General features: G+C 36.1%; 1 protein-coding gene across 1 annotated transcript in view; it reads right to left on the bottom strand.

The window, feature by feature from the left end:
- Positions 1–2518: 2518 nt before the first annotated feature.
- LOC104080389 (neuron navigator 3-like) overlaps positions 2519–21944 on the bottom strand; it is a gene marked incomplete at its 3' end in the record, with an annotated part of 113828 nt that continues 94402 nt past the window's right edge. Inside the window, exons 4-5 of the mRNA XM_009582765.1 lie at positions 6558–6630; positions 2519–2696 (exon numbers count right to left, since the gene is read on the bottom strand). Coding sequence (XP_009581060.1) covers positions 2519–2696; positions 6558–6630 — 251 coding nt within the window. The remainder of the gene's footprint in view (positions 2697–6557; positions 6631–21944) is intronic.

The raw sequence follows: 21944 nt of genomic DNA, 5'->3' as shown, positions 1-21944 counted from the left end.
ATGGAAAGAAGGGCTGCTAAGTCCACCAGAGAGAGTTCATATTAATGTATACTTGTATATGCACATCTATTTGTGGAAAACCTGTTTTTCAAATGTAGTCATTTTTCTTAGAAGGGGACATATTATTTTATGCTGATTTCCTAATATTACTTCAAAACAGTGACAAATGAAAAAGCCTATTAATATTTTAAAAAATCTATATTTCTGTTTGTTTCTAAGTCCTGGAGCTCCTTGTTTTACTAGCAGCTCAGAATACTAGACGTATTTGCAGCAGAAGATAGAAATCTTTCATATTGAAGAAAGCTTTTAGAAGTAGGGAGCTTTCTTTATCCTTAAAGGCTTTATTGAAAAATATATGGATAGAGAAAATCATATTCTCTCAGGCAGTACAGAAGTTTACGGTGACAAATATTCAACTTCTGTATATGTGAAAGCAAACGGAAAAATTCTTGCTTTCAGTTTTTTATACAGAAACATTTTGCACCTGAAACATAGCTATGAATAGAAATTTAATCAAAGAATGAAATGATTTTAAACTCCTGGCATTAAAGTAGAAGGTCTAAAGCCCACCAATGGAAGTAGAAATTTTGCTAAACCAGCCTTAGATGTCACTCTGCGAAGGCATGAATTCTGGGGTTCTGGACATGGAATGATTGCCTTTCTTCCTAAAGAAGTATATTTAAACACAGCAAAGTAGAAAAGGAGAAAAAGGCGCTGAAGGACCACGAGATCTTGGGGAATTATAATGAAAAGAAAGCTTTATAAAAACTTCATCCCCTCTTTGCCTACCATTCCTCAGCAGAGAAAGGACTTGTGTGCAATCGCTGTCTTCCAAATAGTAAACAACTGCTTTGCTCCAAGCTTTTTTGGACAAACAGAATTCCTTGCAATAGTGGTGATGTATAAAGGAACATGGTAACTATTTTTTTATTAAAAATTCACCATGGGTAAATTAGAAAAGCAGGAAACGTTTCAGTTCTTTTACTAAATTATAAACAACAACCAATAACCAAAGGTATTTACATGAAGCTGGCTAAGCCCTTAATTCCACTGATTAAAGCAGTGAACACTTGTAGACCTACATTCAGAATGTCTTCCGTATGATAGGAAAAAGTTAATTTTTGAATAACAGGATGTTATTGCCTCTTATGCAGTATTAAATATCCTTCAGAAAGCAGAAATTCAACTTCAGAAAATGTTGAGAGTGGTCAGATTCTTCCAGGATCACACCATAATTCCCTAGGTTACATGTCAATAGTCAACTTCACAGAAAAAGCATTCAAAGACATTGATTTTCAGCAGCAGAGAAAAAAAATGCATTTTACATTGTAATGTCCAAGGCAAATGCAAGTGTGTCTTAATTTTTGTATCAAATGAGGTAACTAAATTGCCATCAGCAACATTTTCCTGTAAACATATTTTTACAACATTCCTAGTTTCAAGACAAAGGTTTCTTTTAGGCTGAAATGTGAAAAGTTTTCTTAATTGAAGAAGAAATATGTTTATTATAAACATGAAAGGGTAATTTAGATATGAATGGACTCAAGAACCAAAATTTCATTATTGTACTCTGATACTTTTAATCCATCCTAGATCATTCACTTCTCATGCTCTAGATATACAATTGTTCAGTAAGTATGCAAAAATTTTTAAACAAGCAAATAATAAAACAAACAAGTATTATTAAACCCAACACAGAAATATATAAAGCTCTTCATTAAATTACCTTTACATAGTCCTACATGTGAAGAGCCTTTTTTTAACTTCCTTGATAAAGTATACGTTACTAATACTCTTTCAATTTAAATAGATATTTGTGTTTAAAACTGATTCCTTTGTCATGGCCAGTAAGCAACTACCTTCTCAAAATATGTTTTCAGCTTCAGTCTGAAAGCAATGTAATTCAGCAATTAAGGATTCTGCTGAGTGCTTTGCTTTCCTAAAACTAAATCATAAACTGACCACTTAAAAGAAACTAGATTAAGGCCATTTCTTCTCCCTTACAAAAAACATTCAAATAGAATTAGGCACTCAAAAAAAGAATGCGTGGGTATGAAAAGAGTTTATAACAGATGAAAGTATTAATTGTGCCTTTTCCCCATGTATTTTGCTAATAATTTGAAATCGTTCATTTAGACATGGAACAGGGTATGTGAGGAAAAAGTGAAAATAACCAGTATTCTAACCTCAGGGTGTGCTGACAGTCTCTTAATGTGCAAAGGAGAGTAAAATCAATAACAAAGTGAAAGAATGCTTTAAAATTAATTAAAATTTGAACTAAATTTAATTGGGAATTTTCTCTGTTCTCACTCTAGCTTTACTCCCAAGAAATGCAAGCTTAATACCAAACAAACACTTAAGATACTGTTTTCCTACATCCACTGCAAAAATAGCTAAAAAAAGGAAAAAGCTAGTCTTTTAAGTCTTAAAGTGGCCTATTTTTTCCACAAAAATTTGTCTTTTTTGAACAGACAAATAAAAAGCTTTTACACCTGAGAAAATAAACTTTTTAACCTACCTCGACTGCATATCTTGGTGTGTTTTGGACTGGCTGATTTCAGCTGGAGGTGAAGGGACTTGCTGTTGTAGCTCCACCAAAGACTGGTAGTACTGTTGCTGATGATGTTGCTGCTGTTTGTACCGAGACAAACTGAAAAACAGCCCTAAAATGGCTTTCAAATTTCCATTCCTTATTTCTATTTTTAAAAAAGAGAAAAAGAAAAAGAAGTGAAAACACTGTGGTTTTAGACTTCAGTTTTGTAACAGTTTTATACTAAAACATCTCTGTACATACCTATAGCTATACATGTTTATGCCTTATATCTCTTCATTTATCTCTAATATCAGGGATGTGTCCTGTATCACTGACATTTTATTGCTTGTTACAATCTTTGCTTATTTACATGTCATTGTTGCAATAAATACATATCTCCATAATGTCCTCATGATGAGTCATATGTGCATGGTCATAAAGAAAAGTACTCCAAACCTTAAGTAAGATACATAATCTGAAGTGAATACTCCTGCCTCGATACAGTACAAATATTCTCAGTAAGCAGGGGGGCATTCAGAAAAATCTGAATTCTTTCTGGCCTTAGGTACACATCCCTTCTACCTCATGGCTTTAAATTGCTCTTCTTGCTTTTTGGGCAAATTCTGTGCACACTGGGAGTAAACAGTGACTTCTAGAAAAATTGGAAAGAGGAGATAGTAACAATCTTGTGGATAAGCACATATTCATTCACAACAATTTGCAAGGAACATGAGAGAAGAAGATCAATGGAAAATACCTATTAAAAAAAGTAATCGTAAGGTTCATGATTACATCTTTGAACTTTCCAACTACATGATTTTCTAGCTTTCTGTTTTACACTGCTATCACTGATTAATGAAGGCTGCAAAACTACAGCTTTCACATGAGGCTAAAATAGCTACTAGTATGAAATTCTGGTGAGCCACAGTAGCATCCTCATGTCTCCCATTCCTTTCTTAGTCTTTCCCCTGGCTAAGATGAAGGTTTTAAAAGGATAATGTTATTCTTTGTTCATAAAGGATCTCTGTATCAAAAAAGAAGCCTCAGGAGGCTTTAATGAAATTATCTGCAGCACTTAGGTCTGTTCATAACCTCATTATTAATTTTCTTTGGCAGTGAACTTCTTGTAAAAGGTTTTCATTAGGCCTGTAGCCTTGTAACCGAACTTGCAACACTGCAATCTTTCTGCCTTCCCTGCAAATCTGAATACTGAGCTGTATGTGCTACACAGCCTTTCTTAGGTAATTTTTAAAGCAGAATGTATAAACAATGACTGTCATATTCATGTCCTTTATACCATACTAATTTTCTTTCAATAGGACTAATTTCCTTTCAACAGGATTAAGTGAAATGTTAATACATACAGTATTAACACTGGAGCCCTTATGCTCTCAACCCGTTCTTCAAAAGCAAACACAATCCCAGACACTGGAATATACTTTGCAAAACGGAAATTTGTTCTAAGTATCCATACTTTCTCATCTTCCCTGTGAAGATGCTGCAGAATCTTTGATTCCCCATGAGACCACCAGAGATACACAGAAGAACTTTCTCAGAATTAGAAAGCTTTTTAAGCAACAATGACTTTTGCAGTCAGGTTGGTTTCAAGGAAGATCATTATCAAGGAACACAGAAAACTTATATTTAAAATTATCTTTAAAAAACCCAATAAAAACACAACTATCCATATTTAAGCTGCTCTGATTCTAAAAGATTTTCTGTACGTGATACCGATTTATTTATTTTTATGATTTTGCATCACTTGATGCTCAGAAAAAGAACCCTTTGTTTGTTAAATCCCACTCATCATTTTTTTATTTTAAAATTTTGCTCTTTTTGTGTTAAACTATATTTTTTACTATTTCTAAAGAAGAATGTTACCGATTTTGAACTTCTTTTTCTTTCCTACTTTTAAACGAGTTGGAAGATTTTTCTTAAACAGAAAAAATCCAGAAACTGCTAATATGGAGTGTTTTTCTTCATAGCAACTGGCTTATTATTTATCATTTGGGTTCTCCAGTAGAGATTATGCAGTCAAGATTTGAAAACTACTTTTGTTCTAGACCTCCTTGCTCAAATGTCAAAATGAGGTGGGAAACTGATTGTGGAATCTTCAATACTTGTTAAGCTCATGGTTTGCTGTTCCAGAAACTGCCTGGTCACTAATAAATGACCCAGTAGTAACAAGACATATTTACCAAAGCCTATTACAAGAAACAGACTTACGGTTTCTAAACTTACTTGATTTTAAACATAAATTTGCTGACAAAACACCATGAAGGTAACTTGAGAATTTCATGATAAAAAAAAGAGTCTGTTTTTCTCAATTTCTTTTCCTCAAGAGAAATTGTAATATTCAGGATTGTACATGCTAAAAATGGTGTATTTAAGCAAATCACACTTCTGTGATACTTTGAACTAATACCATTACAAACATATTAGCAGATTTACACTAGATTCATGACCAACTGAAAAACAGCAAAACTAATTTTAATCTTACTTCATAACTCAAGGTCTGCCTTATTAAAATTCTGTTTTAAAGACTGATGAAAGTTTTAAAAAACAGTCCTTACATTTAACACTATGTAGTATTATTGCTTTCAGTAGTATTTGAACTTAATGCGACACAGTTGAAGCTTATATCCTATCAAAAAATATTTTCCAAAACAAAACAAAGGTATGAATAAAGGAATGTATTACAGAATGCACTCAGATTTTGATTTAACAAAGTACAGGAAAAAAGTGTCATGTGCCATATCATGGTATTAGACAATGAAGAGTATTCTCATGAAATAAATTCATGCTATTCACACATTTGATTGTTATTTCATATGCAAGTAAAAATAGGCTTCACTAAAAAATTCAAGTTCTAAACAACTTTGAGATGAACGGTAACATGTAAATGTTCAGTGTTCTCATTCATCAATGTATCTACAGTATATACAGAGGTTCTTTTAAATCAGTTAAGAAGCTTTCCATAAGTAGACAGTCATAGTGAGTAGATAGTACATATCGTGGCCATGTTACACTTCTGCTAAGGTACTAGAAATGTGGAAATGTTGAAAGATAATAATTTTGGGTTAATTTTAAAATAAAACAGTGGTTAACATTCAATTTTTTTCTCTAGAGATCTTCTAAAATTCAACTGAAATTACCAGTTCTGGAAAAAATGTATTTTTCCTTCTAGCTTTTAGTTGTGTGACAAGGAAAATAAAAATATAGGGTTGCGTCTTGTTAATACCTGTTGTTTGCAGCTGCCATGGAAGTCAGAGGGATTTTGAAGGTGCACAGCACCTTGCAGGACTGCTTAATTAGTTACAGGACAAACGCTTGTATATGTTTTATTAATTTACACGATAAAGTATCTACCTGACTTAAATTTACATTAGTAAGGCAAATATTACATACTAATTAAGACAATTCATATTTTAATGGTTTTGATTTAATGTATTTATTCACTTGGTTGTAACTGTATTAGGCAGTCACTTGAGGTGATTAATACAGCAAAAAGGGCTGTAATATAAGCAGCAAGACCATTTACTCTTTCACTTAATACATGACATCAAAAGAATACAATAATTTTCAGACTCATCCTGACAGCATTACTACTAATAATAAATTTGCTTAAACAAATCGTCTTCCCTGGGTTTACTTAACTAAGCAAGATTCTCATATTCATTTTTGTTGTTTTGGATCCCATATATAAACAAGTTTAAAAGTACGCTTGGGAAACCCTGTACTTATCTAATATCGTGGAGATAACATGAAAAGATTAATACTATTGAAAAAATTATTATTTTAAAAAATTGTCTCAGGCTTCATAAACATTGAAATTCTTGGTTCAATTTCAAGGGAAAATTAAAAGGAAACCTAAAATTCTGTCTCATTCGCTATCACTAATCTATATTTGCATGCTGTTCAAGACAGCTGGAGTTTGGTATTTAAGTGCAAATAATTTGTATTAAGAAAATTAGTTTTCAGAAAAAAAATCTTATTATTTGTTCTGATGATCTGTTTCTCTTACCTTCTGCAGAAAGACCTTGGACATTTACGCCTCTGGCTGCCAGAAAGCTAAGGCAGACATCAACATTCTCAATCTGCAATATGAACAGAAATAACAAGCAGCATAAGACTATTTGACAAAATGTAGAAATGCAGGGGGGGCTGGGGAGAAGAAACAGCTCAGGAATGAATACTTTACATTCATCGCATACTGCAGCTCTTTACCAAAGTTTAACAAGAATGATTACTGCTAATTGGGGAATTGATATAAAGCTTTCATTGTCCACTTTGGTGCTTAAAAACAATTCATAAATGCCCAATCCAGAATGGCATGCTGGCAAATCAGCAACCCACCTACTTAACATAAAACTGGATTTTATACGCTACAAACAAGCAGCAATGAAAGCATCCATAGAGCATTAGACACTGAGTATATGTCTGGAGATGTGGGTGACTGAGTTAACTAAAAAATGTAAGCAAAAAGCTCCAACAAATGTGTTAGCAAAGGTATTTCCTTGGATGATGTAGAATTCTGTGAAAATGATGTCACAGCAGTGGTTTATTCTCCATTTATTCCTTCAAATCTTATGCTAAATAATTTTAGTTTATTTAATGTTTATGCTTCTCGGAAGAGAGCTTGCTTAGTGAAGGACATGGTGCTGACTTCTGTTGGTGGTTTAGAAGAAATCTACAGTTACCACAGAGAGCTTTAGGTAAGAGAAGAACATGTAGCCTAAATGGAGATCAGTAAAAGGATAAAACTTCTGCCTCTAAAACAAGTAATCACGGAATTAATTTAACTCCTTTCATCCATCTATTTCAAATAGATTAGGGAACCAGAGTGTTCCAAAAGGTTCCCTTGAGACACCATCCCCAGCTGGTTCCCCCAGCCCTCCCAGGATCAATGAAGCAAATATCCAGCTGTACGCGTAAAATCTTTTAACTAACAGGTTTGTATAGAAATATGCTGCTATGAAAACAGAAAAATGATGTATAGAGAGGTGTCCTACGTCAAATGCCTTCAACAGACTTGATTTTAAAACACATTTTTTAGGTTGATGGATTTTTTCAAGGCAATTAGGACCACAAAAATAAACCAAAACATTTACCAATGTATTTTAAATACCTATTTTCATTGGAGAATATTAAAAATAGAAAGGAATACTCAACACCAAAACCATAAGCCTGCAATAGATCAAGTTGATACAAATAACTTTATTTGAATGTTTACACATTTTACAATACCTCATATCAAAAATTTTCAACCGACAAAACATAAGGGATAAATTCATTCCTTGAATAAAAGCTACTTGATCCTTGGCAGTATCTTTTCTCGCCTAGGAGGAGGGCCTTTTATTATTGTCATCTTTCTATGGTTGTAGTTCTGCCATTATTCTCAGAAAGCTACATCAGCTAAAAGGAATATAAATATACTTTTTACCACTGACCCTAGAAGCATATATTACGAGCTCACACAGATTCCCTTGATCCACAGGTAGTACTTAGAAACTTACAAGCATCTGCAAAATTTTGAGAAATGCGCTTTTTAAGCACAATAAACTCCAAAGCATTACTAAATCATCTTTTAAAAAGTCTTTTCAAACACTTGTTTTCAAGGACATGCTACCATTTAGAGGGAATGATAAATAATCTCTCTCCTGAATCAATTAAAAAAAACCCCAAAACCCAAACTCTGCAGCTAACACTAACTAAAGGTACTCCTAAATTGGGGTTTACCATAAAGCTTTCATAAATCAGTTCGGCAGGTGCCCCAATTTGCACAGCTGTGAATGTGGAACAACCGTCCTAAAATCAATAGGGTTACTCCAACTCTGGCCCAGCACAGTAACTGCAGAAAGTCAGGCCTTAACTCTGTCATTTTCTTAGACGTTTGCGTAGTTTTACACCACGAAAAAACCCCAAATAAACCAGGTCATTTCGTAAGGTGCGGAGATGTGACGCAGCTAAGTCAGTTGAAAGCTGACTGCAGCTAACATAAGGAGATCTGCTTCTTCCTCACCTCCTCTTCCTCCCAGGCATGGGGCCCTGCCTCTGCCGCCTCTGCTGGGCTTCAACGCTTCTCTGAGCACACCGGGAGCTGGCTCCGCGCAGAAAACTCGCCCAGCAAAAAAGGCAAACCTATTTTAGTCACTCCGTTTTCCCGTGCAGTCAGATGAGCACAGGAGTCAGCAGAGGGCAGGGCGCGTCCCAGCCTGAGTAAGGCACGGTTTGGGAGAGGAAAGGGGAGGTGGGAAGTAGGGACTGGCAGATGGTGCCACTCCTGATGGCAACGGCGAGGCACTGGGCTGGCTCAGCCCTGACCTCCAACTACACCCCTGCATCGGTCGTGAAAATAATGCTCACGATGAGAATATTTCTACTCCACCTTTAAACAATGTCAACTACATAAGAAAACAATTTGAATGGAAATTTTCCTGTCCTGAAGAATTTAAAAGAAACGAAGGTTTATTTGGATATTAGCTGTAGAACTGAGTGTCTCTTTGAACTTTCAAATCAACCATAATGCAGAATCAACTACTTCAAAGATGGGAAATTTTGCTCTATGACGAAGTACTGGAAGACAAAGGAAAAAAAAAGGAAAAAAAAAAGAAAAATCAGGCTGACGTCAGTAGTGTCCACCTCCAAATAACTGAAAAAATATTTCCTAGCAGACATTCTCGTGTAACCAAGGTATTTTTCACAATGGGCGTGTGCCCTCTGCAGTAGTTCAGCAGACCATAGCTATAAACAAAACGTAATTTATTAGGGAACATTTAAACCCTAATGCGCTGTGAAAACATCTCAATATTTATCTGCAATACTGAATATTTAGTAAATAGTAAGCCTAATACATAAACCTTAACACATATTTAAGGTGAAAAATATCCTATAGAAATGGCACCTGGTTACTTTACGTGCCTACTTCTACAGCATGTGTCTTTGAAGTCACAACTCTTAAACTCTCAGACAAAACTAGTCATTACCATTAACACCAATGACTCAATATACTGCAGAACTACAAAGCAAATTCTGTTTTCCTTCGTAGTTCACCAAGAGAACTATAATAGAAGCCCTGGGTCCAAAGTCACTCCTCTCGGTAGTGGTGTATGAAGTAATAGTGGTGGCCAACTTTCAGACAATAGACTGTGGTTGCACTATTAACATTATAATAAAGTCTTGTTTTGACTTGTGAATTGAGCAAGTTCGGTGTGGCAAGTCACAGCCATATAATACACTGAAAATGTCAGAATATGACTCTTAGAGTCAGTTTTCTGATAATAACTGCAGTTACTATACAACTCTCAGGAACTGCTAGGAAATTTAATGAGACGTGCATTAATACATTCTTGGGTTATTTTCACTTTCTTTCCTCTCCAGTCTAGAAAACCTTAGCCTTAAAGTTGTCTCATTTTGAAGCTTTCAGTGTGTCTCTAAACATTGCTTTAATTACCTACTTCTTGCCTTGGCAAACCACAGTTATTCTTTGAACTCAAACCCTAGCAGCCCCAAACACTTTTTATTCAAACTTACTAACAGATGAGACTAATTTTGCAATTACAAAAGTTCTAAGAGATTTCAAGCGGCTTCCACTCCTCAATACTGTTTCAATCAAGATTGGTATGAATCCCTGAAGTCCATGTTTATTTACGTAGTTAGTGGTGGGGTTATTATATGCTGGGACAAACTCTTCCTAGAGCTGGCACTGCATGTGTAGAAATCTACCTGCTTATATATCAAGGGCTGAAGATTTTGCAGAGTAACACTTAACATAGTCGCCAGACAAATTTTGTATCTGCCCACAATTTTGTAGTGAATTTTACTTGCAAAAAGCACCAGTTTATAACAGAGCTGATGTTCCTCATTAGCACAAATAGTATCATCAGAATTACAAAGTGTTATAACAGAAGATATAGTTCATTACAGTACAGAATTCAGGATATACAGATTGATTCCAAATCTTACATATCAAGACACAGAAAGTAACTCAAATTTGCAAATTTGTTTCTACAGGTAGATGTGCCAAGATCAGACTGTTGCTGAACAGCTCTCCATCACTGTCAATCCCCCAAACTTTTTGTTCCAAGGCACTTATTTTATATTAAAGGCTCAAAAAAGTGGAAGAAGTGCAGTACATTGAATAGCAGATCTGCCACATTAAAAATCTTAAAACCTATAAATGGGATAAAGAATTAATAATATAATAAACCTTCATTGCCATGTAGATATTTGTCCACTTAGCTATTCAATTAACCATGTTGAAAGTCAATCAACACTACAAGATTGCTTTTCAGAGGTAAAAAAACCCCTCTCTCTGATAATATAATCACTTCCTTATCAACACTTGAGAATAATATGTGAAATTCTGAAATGTAGCTCCAGCATCGTGGGGACAGATAAACTCAGCTAAGAGGATGATAATTTAGCAATTAAGATTTGTGGGCATCATCAAGTAGATAACACCGTTTGATACTTTTTAGATTAAGCCTACTGAGTTATGCATCCAATATATTAAGCTTCTTTCATGAATCAAATCATTTTAAAGTTGTTCATATACACACATTATGAAAAAACCACCGGAAATACTTACACCGTAAATAGTAGCGAGACCCAAGATATTTCTGCATCCACATTTTAAGGGGTTATAGTCCAAACGATGATGTACAAATAAGCAGCAATATCATAACTCTGATACTATTAATACATTACGTGGCATACAAAGAAGATACATTGCAAATCTGCTGTAACATATTACATTGCGTAGTTGTGGGTAATCTGTTTTTGACTGGAAGCTATTTGAAATTTTACTGACAGAAATAAATCACTAAACCAGACTGTGGGACTTCCATGTAGATAAACAGTAGTACTTAATAGCCAGCAGTTAGCAGACTTACAGGAAGACCTCATTTGTGGGATTGTACTCACCAGTGACTCAACATATAGAATATGTCAATTTATTATAATTATTTTTGCTGTTACCAAGATTAGCTTTCATCTCTTTTGTCTGGCAGACAACACTTTCTTCACTTCCAAACATAAATTTAATTGTGGGATGCTCAGAAGACAAGTAATGATGACTAATAGAGCATTACGTGTTTCTGTATTTATAAGAAGCTCTGCAAAATATCTTGGTTTGACTAACTCTATCTTGTTAAGTTTATGACAATATAGTTTACAAGAATATATAGACACATACACAAGTTAGTTGTTATTGTTCCTGCTGAAGAACGGGACACCTTTATAAATACAACACCTTATTACTACAGAGTGTTTCTACACGTGTATTCTCCTAAAATACTCTTGATTATTTTCACAGCAAAAGTAAAACAGTAATTTCTATTAGCACTTCATTCAGTGCAATCTTCCGTAGCTTTGTGTGTGTTTTGACATTCTGACTCATGACCCAAAGCTCCAGATAAAATTTGGCAAAGGATTTGCTCTGTAGAAGTTTTCTAATGTTGCTGATAGCTGATTAGGGACACTCATGGAAATAGTCTGCCACAGAAATACAGAGAGTCACATATATACTCACCTCCCTGAGCACAGAAACTTCGTAAAACTCTCCACTATTTGTTGCTTTCTTTTTTTCAATATTAAATAGTACTCCTTTGAGATAAGTATTATGGCATGAGATACTCTGTGTCACAGTAATTGTATTTCAAACACACTACCAGCAAATTTTTCCTAAATTTCCCCAGAGTATTAACCTGAGTTGAGAGACATGTATTTGACTTTTTCTTTCCCATGGATATTCATCACTAACAAAATTTGTGGAGGTCAACGGATTTAAATGAATGCAGAATTAGAAAATAATTTATTTTTATTACACAGCTCATTCTCATTCAAGTTCTGTAGCACTAGTAGGATGAAAATCAAATAAAAATACAAATCAGGCTTTACAGGCAGCATCTTGGACTCTAAATATTCACAATATACATGCTGTATAGAATGAATAAAATGAAAAATGGAAGAGCAGATACTATTTGTCTGTCTGACTTTCACATGAACTGAGCATGGAAGGAGACACACTAGCTTTTGAGTTCTGGTTACTTTCTTAGTAGTAGGTGAAATGCCAGTGCTCTAGTCTTAATTGCAGGCTCTAAAAAGAACAGAGATTCAGGCAAACAACTGAGACGCCTTCATGTGTGGATAAAAGCATTTTTGGTGCATGTGTTGGAGCTGGTGAGAGAATGAATCTGTCCATGGTAGACTTAGTTATAATAGAATGCTCTGGAAGAAACTGGAAAGCATTTCAAGGCAAGCATGGCCTAAACTCTGATCTTCCCTCGCCTAATAGAGAACAGTATGAGAATTGGTCATGTACACTCCCACAGATACCTGTTTAAACCTCCCACACACATACACGACCTAAAAGGTCTGGTTTTTGGGCAAATGTGTAAGCTTGCACAACCTGCTACACCTAAAGGTGTTCTCAGAGACTGAGAAGAACAAGTTTATTTCACTTTCTGTTCTTAATTGACTCATCCATTGCACACATTGTGACTTGTTGACAGCTCACTTGTGGTGTGGGAAACACCCAGATTTTTAGTTTGTCTTGTAACTTTGTTCTTTCTGGTTTTCTTCCCAGCTGGTTTCACTAGTTTATATTCCTGTTTTGCCTCTCTTTAAAGCATAGGGATAGAAAGCTAGAAGATAGAGATATAAAGAGAAAATGCTTGCAGTTCTATACAGAGACATGTTTTTATCCTCAGTTTTATCACTAAGATTGTTTAACAAAGCCAGACTTCATAAACCAGGCAGGTGGACATTCAGCTTTTTCACTATGTACAAAATAGGCAAAAAAAAAAATCAGTCAAGGGCTTTCTCCATTTCAAGCAAATGATAACTGAATACACTGCCTGCTATTTTACTTACCATCATGCTTTCATTGTACATATCTACGTGTACTATGATTTCGTCAGGCTGAGTATTGGGCCCAAACCCCCATTTGTAATTGCTGACTTCAACTGAAATCAAAAGCATCTTTCCAGATTAAAACTGGTATACCAAAATTGATTACCCAGTCCAATGTCTTTATCCCTCTGCCTATCCATTCTTCAAATGCCACATTTTCAACACTGTTTGGGAGTCTACGTGATACTTAAATGATCACTGAAACAATATTCAGTATTGAGAACCCCCTGTTGTTCTTCAATTGAAAACAGATGTTCAGCACATCTGAAGTTCTGCTCACCTCTTTAGAAAAAATCGCAAAGGATAACACAATTAAAATATAAAAAAATCCTTAATGCATTTATAATTGTACATATTTTGTGGGACAAAATGTATCTAATCTATAAAAAGTAAGCAATTATGATTTATTTGTTATAACACATTGTAAGATAAAAGTATACCAATCAGTAACCTCAATCATTATAAGAAACACCTTCTATGCCATGTGCTGCATTCAATTTGGCATTGTTTTTGATTTACCTGTTTTCTGTGAAAAGTTGTCATTTTATTTACAAAATTTTGTAGTGTTTTCACTACATTGTATTGCTGTATGTTATCCACAATGACTGATTCCTAGGGAGGATCCTGCCACTTTATCTCTACTATAGCCAGAACAAGAGGAAGGTTAAAGATTTTTGAAGATAACAATGTGAAATAAACTCCTATGGGCTCATTTTAAAAGTATTATAGTTGAACTATAACAAGCAGACTAGTTTCTTTTGATATTGCACAGGTTAAACTAGTTTAACACATCTGAAAGCAAGCCATCTGCTTTCTTGTCTCTTGTGTTTCTTGCATGTTTAAAGTTTGGTATGCTTATTAACATATATATGTGTTCATACATTCATACTAGAAGAGTTTGATTATTGAGCAAGACTGTCTGAAAGTCTTACATTTCCATCAAGATTCCCTGTAAAGAAACTGTACATAGTATTATTATGTAATAAAAAAAAAATATTTTTACTACTACTACTACTACTACTACTACTACTGCTGCTGCTACAACATAAGGGCACTTTGAAGAGCAGAGAATACACCCAAATACTTCCAAATCCTGAAGGAAGAATTGTGGCCTAGAATAATGCAAAACTTATAGGGACCTTACTGAGGAACGTCTTTAGTTTCAAATTTGCAGTCTCTGTACAAGACGCTGACAAGGCAGGCTGAATGTTCCACTGTTCCCTTAACGGAGACTACTGAGACTGGGTGAAATTTGCCATGAATTCTCAGGTCACCTTGTAGAAATGGGGGAAATTTGAAGAAAGGGAAAATTGGAAGAGAAACAAGCTCTCCAGTAAAACTTGCAAAGATACAAAGAAGAGCAGAGACTTAAAAATCACATTATTTATGTTCTGATAATTTATTTCCCACAAGCTCCTAACATGATGGCTTGTTGCAATAATTTTTTGTAACTATACTGGAAGGCAACGTCAAGTTTCCATGGGTGGTGTAAATTTGAAAACCCACCCAGATAAAACAGGTGTTAGCAGTCCTGCTGGGAGATATTAAGTGCGTTCTGCTGACTTGCTGTTGCACGTGGCCTGTTACCTCACCCAGATGCAAGGCACATTCCATCTTTCTATGGAAATTATAAGGCACTTCAGGGTGTTAAGCAGAATACACTGACACGCACACACATTCGGCTTAACTTTTTTCTAACAAACTCCTCATTACTTGCAATAGAAAAATTTAAGAACATTTAATGAAAATAACTATCAGTGAACCATGTAACATCAGTCCAAAAAACTGTTCCAAACTCAGCATTGACTTTGCAATAATAGACCATATATGCAAATTAAAAACTGATTTACTGGAGGCATTTCAGGAGAATTTTACCTTAGAGGATAATAACTACTGGTATGTAGAAGGCCTCCCAGGCAAAAATTTTTAGGAAATGATGCTGGAGTTATTTAATTATTAGTTATTTTTTGAGGAAAGGATGATGGTGTTATTTAAAACTGAAATAACTTCCACTTCCTTTTCCAACAGATATTAAGGAACATGCACATCAAATTCTTCCAACATGCACTCCAAACACGAAATATGACCAGTAAACCCAGAAATGTGAAAACAAATTAACTTCTCAAATACTTGGAGAATTCAACAGACATATGTACTGACCTGCTGATAAAAGAATGTATGAGGTCACTGTTGAGGTCAGAGTATGAGCCGGGGCGTGTATTGTTTTTAAGAAAATGCTACAATGGGAAATGGATCCCTTTTGGCACATATTATTGTCAGTCCTGTCAGGAACATGAAAGCAACAGTTGGTGTTGCAGGTTTTTCACCTAGCCCCTGACGTGGTGCTTGGAAAGCTTGGGTTGAATGGGAGATAATCTCTGTACTGTCAAATACAATTTGTCTGTTTTTTCTGTTTGTACACATCAACAAGTTAAGGAACAATTCAGTTATTCTAAATAAAAGCATTAATCCTAATCATAATTTTTAGGTGGCCAAACAGATCATTATGAACATCTGCTGGCCATTTTCATAGAATCATAGAATCATAGAGTCATTAAGGTTGGAAAGGACCTCTAAGATCATCAGGTCCAACCGTCAACCCAACACCACCATGGCCACTAAACCATGTCCCTAAGCGCCTCATCTACACGTCTTTTAAATACTTCCAGGGCTGGTGACTCCACCACTTCCCTGGGCAGCCTCTTCCAAGGCCTGACCACTCTTTCAGTAAAGAAGTTTTTCCTAATGTCCAGTCTAAACCTCCCTTGGCACAACTTGAGGCCATTTCCTCTCATCCTATCGCTAGTTACTTGGCAGAAGAGACCAACCCCCACCTCGCTACAACCTCCTTTCAGGTAGTTGTAGAGCGCGATGAGGTCTCCCCTCAGCCTCCTCTTCTCCAGCTAAACAGCCCCAGTTCCCTCAGCCGCTCCTCATAAGACTTGTTTTCCAGATCCTTCACCAGCTTCGTTGCCCTTCTCTGGACACGCTCCAGCACCTCAGTGTCCTTCTTGTAGTGAGGGGCCCAAAACTGAACACAGTATTCGAGGTGCGGCCTCACCAGGACTGAGTACAGGGGCACGATCACCTCCCTACTCCTGCTGGCCACCCTATTTCTGATACAGGCCAGGATGCCGTTGGTTAGAAGTTACATGAACACAAAACTTTAGGGTTAAGGTCTTTTGATTTGGTTTTGTGGCTGATAATTACACACCTTTCAAACCTCAGGCATACGTAGCCGCCCCAGCACCTCACCGAGCAGTGCTGGTCACATGCTAAGCTTATAAATATAGAGGAAAAAAACAGACTCTGCAGAATTTAAGAAAAAACAAAAAAACCCTATCCACATACACCCCCAAAAAACCGTAAGAGAAGAATACAGAATTTTACTCTGTTCATCTATACGACAGTGTGATCTTGCTCCTCTTGTCTTCCTTTCTTACGCACTCTTCCGTGTCTTGTCCTGCATTTGCTCTACCTATTTCTTTACAGTAGTCTCTACAGCAGACATTGTAAAGCACAAAATACAACTATGATAATTTCTGAAGTGTTTTTGTGCTGCTGTAATAGAAATTGTGAGAAGAAAGCGTTGGATTTTTTATAGGAATACAGTGCTGGATTTGGTCCTGAATAGACTCCTGGATTTGGATTAAGGAAAACATGAAAGTACGTCAATATCTTGCATGAATTTCCTAGAAAGCAAAAATATGACTCCACAGCAGCATGGATCAAAAAGAAAAGACTAGGCAAAAGTTCTCTTCCAGAGTCTCAAAGTAACTCCCTACTTCAGTGCTTTCATCTCCTCAGGCCTGTGGCCACTGCCACTGTGAAAGAGCCCTACACAAGCACTAAGAACACAAGACTGAAGATAAATACTACCCTGGGAGGACATTTTTTAAGGCAATGATAAAAGCAACTCTGTTTAAACACAATGTTTTTTAAAGCAATGCATCACTTTAGCGAGCCTGTCTACAATCTTTTTTTCAGTTATGCAACACTTCTGAGTCAGCAAGGTACCAACGTCTAAATATTTATCGAACTTAGCAACTTCCGAAAATTGGAGGGCAATGTGAAAATGCACACTTCTTTAAAACAGAGGAGTTTCTCTCCATTAGGTCAAAAGAGAGTCTACAACAGAGTGTTCATTTACTAGATTTAATTAAACCTTTGAAAGCATTCCAGTTCTCTCCCTAACCACTATTTAGTACATAGCAACTTCATTTAGCTCATCAAAAAAAGCAGCTTTTAGAAGTAAGGGCAATTACAACCAATCACAGGATGAATCCTTTAAAAGATAAGTAAACAGATAAACCATGGGGCATTTCACTGCATCTCTTGAACTTTGCAAATGGAATCCATCCACATGCACTTTATGCTTTCTTGACTACACCAAGAGTCATAATGTTACAGCATGTGCAGGAGAGACACTGACAATTTCCTCCTATCCTTCTGGCCTTTTGATTTTATAAACATTCTGATGTTTTTTTTACTTAGATATGTTTTGCATATTACCCTGAAAAATATTTGTAGAACATTGAGCTCATCAGAAGAAAAGTGATAAAAATACTTGTCATTATCAACTTCTAAAAGTACAGCCCAGAGATTTCTGTAGGTCTGAAGTTATGTGGCTGGTCCTCCAGCTGGAACTTAAAGTCCTTGGGAAACTATATGCAGGAGTGAACATAATTAAGTTGCTGATTTTCCTTTATGTTTAGTCTTCATTTTACTGACTCAAATTGATCTAAGCCCTAAAGAAAAAGACTCAAAAGAAACAAAATCGATGATGAATTGATGTCACAGGTTATTAAAACTATTCAAATTAAACCAGACATCTTTAAAAGCCATAGGGATAATATAAAAGACTCAGATTCAGCCTTTCACTTTTGCTAGCGTACCTGAGCATTGTATTTTATACCATGTTGAGCATAATATACAAAGAAATATTAGGTCATGCTGTATATGTTTTCATACCATGCTTATAAACAGCTTTCACAGTTACCTATCTCTTTACCTATGCTCATAACCATGGGAAGCATTTTCCACATTTTCACAAGATCTTGTGTCTAGATTCTCAGTCAAGGAAAATACAAGCACCTGGAACCATGGAAGGCAATGGGAAAGCTGGTCTTAAGTTCAATAGGGCCAGGATTTTTTCTGAATTCTTAGACAAATGTTATAATAGAAACATGAGAAGTGCTCGAGCTTATAACACGAGGCCTGAACAAGCACTTATTGCTTGTTGTCACTTCACTTCCAGTTGTAGCCAAGGAAGTGTGAAGTGTAGGAGGAAGCAATGTTTTAAATAGTTATCCAAGTGTTTTCAAGTTCCAAAATACAGCCAGTATTATTTGAAAAATAAGCATTTACTGGGCTTTGGAGGGGGCACATATCTTCAAATACGTTAATTTATGCAATGTAACAATATAAATCTTTCAAAACTGTTTATGCTAAGAAATCCAAAGAGAAGCCTTATATATACAAGAACTGTGAAGACACCCTTGCACATATGTCTACTGTGGACTGTTGCTGTTGATCTGTCTATGAACTAAGAGAGAGCTTTTACAAAAAAGACTAATTTAAAGTTATTATTGGGAGGAATTACTGAGAAAATCTGTGAGTGACAGGCAAAACAACCCACTAGACTGGGATGCTGGCTAGCTAGTTATGTGTGCAGTTAGAATACACAAAACTGTAGCTATTTATCTTCATGAACTATTATTTATTTCACATGTAAATAAGTCTCAGCTCTCAAGTGTGGAAATCCTGGGACAAAGAAAATTCTTGTGGTATTTTTTCCCTAGAGGGAAATGTCATCGGTAGGCTCCCATTGTAATTCCAAAGAAACTCTGAAGAATCAAGAGGTATGAATAATTCAAACAAGGTCCCAATTAGCTGACAGTACAAGCCTAAACGAAGCATGTTCTAATTATTATAGAATTAAAGACTGCCAAAAGCTACAAGCTGAAATATAAACATATTTCTGTATCAGAAAGACTGTTCAGATTCAACTTTTCGGACTTTACAGGTTTGGTGCTGGTCAGGATGCCACCTGAAAAAATTGCTAAGAACTTCATATGTAAAGAAGTGCTTTAAGTTGATATAAACTCTTCAAAAAGCAAAAATTATTTCTGATTAGTTTGTGAGATTGAATACAATCAAGTCCTAACAGAAAAAATGTATCTTGGACTGACTCTGAAACTGAACCCTGCCCAGACTAATTCATATCCAGACACTGGGCCAACTTAAAATAAGTTCAACTTAAAATAAGTATAGCTCTGATTTATGTCATATGATATCTGTTGATCATATGGTCAGCAGACTCCTCAGACTAGGAGTGTTTTAAATAATTCCTGCACATCAGAAAGCTGCCAAATAGATTACTGTATTTATACTATTTATTTCTGCTGAAACAAAAATGGTTGTACTGTATTCTAACAATTTGTGTATTAAGTTTCAGGTCACAGTGGATTTAAACAGACAAGTTACATAAAAAAAAAACATAAGAAGATTGTGTTAATATTTTAATTAACCTGATCAAGAGCCTTTACATGAGAAGGGATTAGTTAATGCTGTTGAAATAAGCAGCGTTTGTGATAACTCGCCTCTTCTACTGCTAGCTTAAGCCAATTTACCTTTGTGTACCTTAATAGTATTGCCTATAATAGGGTCACCAGCTGTAATAGAGTTTATATTTAGAGCCAACATCAGTATTTAAATCCAGTTCAGTGTCGCCAAAATCTTCACTAACACAGAGTTTCAGCTGCCCAATGGTACCTCATGCCACTCCAGAAGGGTGAGATCCGTGGGCTCCTGACAGCAGGATCAGGTTGGCAGAGCAGTAGCTGCAATCAATGAGAAAACATGACTACTCTGCAACCGGTCCCATGATGATAGTAGACAGAGGATTTTTTCTGATAAATCCAGCGTGCTTCATTTTGACATTCCATGGAATAAGTGGTGACCACAACAGTAGCACATAAACAAATACCGAAGGAGCAGGCAAAGAAGTACCTTCTAATCCCCCTAATACAGTAACTGTAGATATCGGGGAAAGAGGAGGAGAATGGACCAAAAAAAATTGCCAGGGTCACTTGTTCTTCCTAAGTCACCTCTCGCATTGCTATTCTCAGAGAGGGAACACTGACCTGGTGGACCACTGCTCTGGTGCAGCAGTGCGTGCTCGTTCACGTGTGCCAGCAATAGGGCACTGGGGAGAGGCTGTAGGTGGAAGGGATTTGCAACAGGGTTCAAAGAGGAGTTTATTCTTTGGGTATAATTACTGCCAAATAAAAAAGCTACGTTGGATGTGTTAGTGTGCATAAAGGTCAAGGAACTCCAAAATGGCAAGTCTGTAAAAGACACTGTAAAAAATCAAGCAGTTTTGGCATTCTTTCCATGAAATAGGCTAGCATTAGCTGCAGCAGATGTAGGCAGCTCCTGTTCCAGCAAAGATCAAGGGCAGAGTGAGAAAATACATCTGGACTGATCATAGTAATTTCAGTATGCACCTACTTTCTGTTCTTTCCCTTCATTTTCTAACATTGTAATTGTATTATATTCTGGAAGTAATGCAATATTCCTGAAAAAGCTTTATTTAGCATCAAATTTTTAGTATTTTACTTTCCAGCAGGAGAGCAGAGGGAGGTTGTCAAGTCTTTTTAAATAAGTTTAACAATTACAAATGCAGAAGGACAGGGTGGGTTTTGTTACCATGTTGGTTTCTAATTAACACACTACATCGCTGGGACATTCTGTGCTACTTTATTATCCTCCTGTCTTGCAGCCTCTTTGCTATAGGGCCAAGCTTTGAAATACTGGGTATGTATAGCCACTAAAAGATGATTCAGTGAAAAGCACTGTCACCTAGGCAGAATGTACCACACAATACCTCCAAAAACTTGACAATTTGTTGGACAGTGTTTATTTTAATTTTAAGCACATGTGAGTGCTTAAAATTACAAGAAGTGTGTCTTCTTCCCTCCCTTCTGCAGCTGAATTCACAATGCAAACCCTGTTCTACCCTAACATTGCCAGTTACAATCCCTTTCCTTTTCCATTAATTACAATGGAAGCCACAATTTATTGCTTTCTGGCACCCTCTGCTGCTTTACGCATTACACCACAGACAGCATTTTATGGACAGTTGTCCAGTTCCTGTATCTCCGTTAAAACATCTTCCCAGTGGTTGGATTTCCCAGCACAATCAAATAAAAGATGCTGATATTCATACCTGTTGTGTACCCTCATTTATTGCTTGCAGGTCTCAATGCTTAAATCTCAAAATTATATTTAGTGCCTCTTGTCTAAACTTAATCTAGACTCACCCTAAGGAGCAGAGGTAGTAGCTCCAGCAACTCTGTAGAAGAGTGACCCAGACTCTCACAGATGTCCAGAAAATACAATGGTGCAACAAAGCTCCCAGAATTTTGAAGCTCCCACAAACCTTCATTCACAAATGAGAGGCAGGGAGAGTGGCTTAAATGCCTTTCAAAGTCAA

Source organism: Fulmarus glacialis, unplaced genomic scaffold (genome assembly GCF_000690835.1).
Source record: "Fulmarus glacialis isolate BGI_N327 unplaced genomic scaffold, ASM69083v1 scaffold7908, whole genome shotgun sequence".
Lineage (NCBI taxonomy): Eukaryota > Metazoa > Chordata > Aves > Procellariiformes > Procellariidae > Fulmarus > Fulmarus glacialis.
This window is presented reverse-complemented; position numbering and strand designations above follow the sequence as displayed.